Consider the following 1,624-nt stretch of genomic DNA (forward strand, 5'->3'; position numbering starts at 1 on the left):
ATCCACAGTGCACTGCGCAGTACGGAAAAAGCGAAATCATGCACTTAATATTATATATTCTTAGTCTGCTTCATCAATAAGGTGGGTTTTGTCCAATTGAATTAGAGATAAGTAAGATTTTCGCTGACAGTAATTTCTCTTGAAACATGTATAGAGTGTAATATTAATGATTTCCTTACGTAATTTATTTAGATTAAACCGAGCTCTGGCGAGAAATAAGGACAGAAGAAAATACGAATACTTGGATTGTTGAAAGTTTCTTAAAGAAAGCAAATAGAAATGAAGAAAACGCCATAATTGATTTTTAAAAATCGGTTGAATCAGAGGTTCAGGGGAAAAGGCGAAGAAACAACAATAATTTTATATAAAAAAAAAACATTTATTCCTGAAATTTACACTGATTTCACAATCTCCTGACTTCCTTTGTGTACTTCAGTGTCGCTGAGGCCCCGCTGAGCAAGAAATGCAGGTATATATTTTGGCTTGGCCTTTGTTTTGAGCCAAGGCCACCACAGTCTTGTTCATTTGTGTTTGTTTCGAGGAAAACACGTTGTTTAGCATTATTTGTCAGGTTTGATGTCCTACAGTTCTCTCTGATTGATACGAACGTTTGTATTACGTTGTAAGTATCTGAACGCTAAGGAATAGATGTTCATTCTTAAAGCTTGTAAAGGTACCTTGTCTTTATGACAGGATCTGTACGCATAGAATTCATATAAAAATATAAATCGGTATTAAATAGACGACAATTGAACATCATAAGACAGACTATACAACATGTAAAACGCGCGCCCTCCATACCGCACATTACCACCAACATTTACGTAGACAAATCCCCGAAGTCCCTCGATGACTAGGCGTAGTAACTCGCCGGGGGGCCGTAGGTGTCGCCGTCGATCGCCAAGCCGCCGCCGTCGATCGCCGCGCTGAGGGCGCTCTGCAGGTCGATGCCGCCGGGGAGGATCGGGTTGTCGCCGTCGTCGTAGTTGACGTAGTACACCTGGGGTGTCTGCGGGCCGTCGTCAGGGACCTCGATGACCTGGGGCGTCTCCTGCTCCTTCTTGCTGAGCACGTATACGACGTTCTCCTGGCGGGGCGGAGGGATGACGATGGGCTCCGGCGGGGCGCCCGAGTCCGGCGTGCGGATGAACACGACGTTGTGCTCCACTTCGGGCGGTGGGAGTGACTGGGGAGGCACGTACGGGTGCTTCACCTCCGGCGACGTGAACACGTATACGTTCTTCGTCAGTTTCGGGAACGCGCAGCTGCCGTCCGTGTTCTTGATCTTGCCTCCTCCGCATGGCGCTCCGCCCAGGCCAGGGGCGCCGTAGCTTGAAGAGGGCGGTGCACCGTAGTCAGACGAGGGCGGTGCGCCGTACGACGGGGAGGGAGGGCCGGAGAAGGAACCGGGAAACGCATTGCCCTGGGAGTGCGACGGAAGGCTGTACGAGGACGAGATGTGCGAGGGCGACGTGTACACTGGGTGGCTGTGCGAGGAGGCGCTCTTCTTGTGGGCCCGCAGGGACGGGACGGCGAAGGAGGAGGGCGAAGGGCTGAACGAGGACGAGTCGAGCGAGGCAGACGAAGGGAGGGAGTAGAGCGACTGCGGAACCAGGAATCTCTG

At 50.4% G+C, this 1,624-nt stretch overlaps 1 protein-coding gene across 1 annotated transcript in view; it reads right to left on the bottom strand.

Annotated features, from left to right (window-relative positions):
• Positions 1–853: 853 nt before the first annotated feature.
• LOC119587341 (leucine-rich repeat extensin-like protein 1) overlaps positions 854–1,624 on the bottom strand; it is a 2,668-nt gene continuing 1,897 nt past the window's right edge. Inside the window, exon 2 of the mRNA XM_037936087.1 lies at positions 854–1,621. Within this exon, the coding sequence (XP_037792015.1) occupies positions 854–1,621 (768 nt within the window). The remainder of the gene's footprint in view (positions 1,622–1,624) is intronic.

The sequence above is a fragment of the Penaeus monodon genome, chromosome 22 (genome assembly GCF_015228065.2).
Source record: "Penaeus monodon isolate SGIC_2016 chromosome 22, NSTDA_Pmon_1, whole genome shotgun sequence".
NCBI classification, from domain to species: Eukaryota; Metazoa; Arthropoda; class Malacostraca; order Decapoda; family Penaeidae; genus Penaeus; species Penaeus monodon.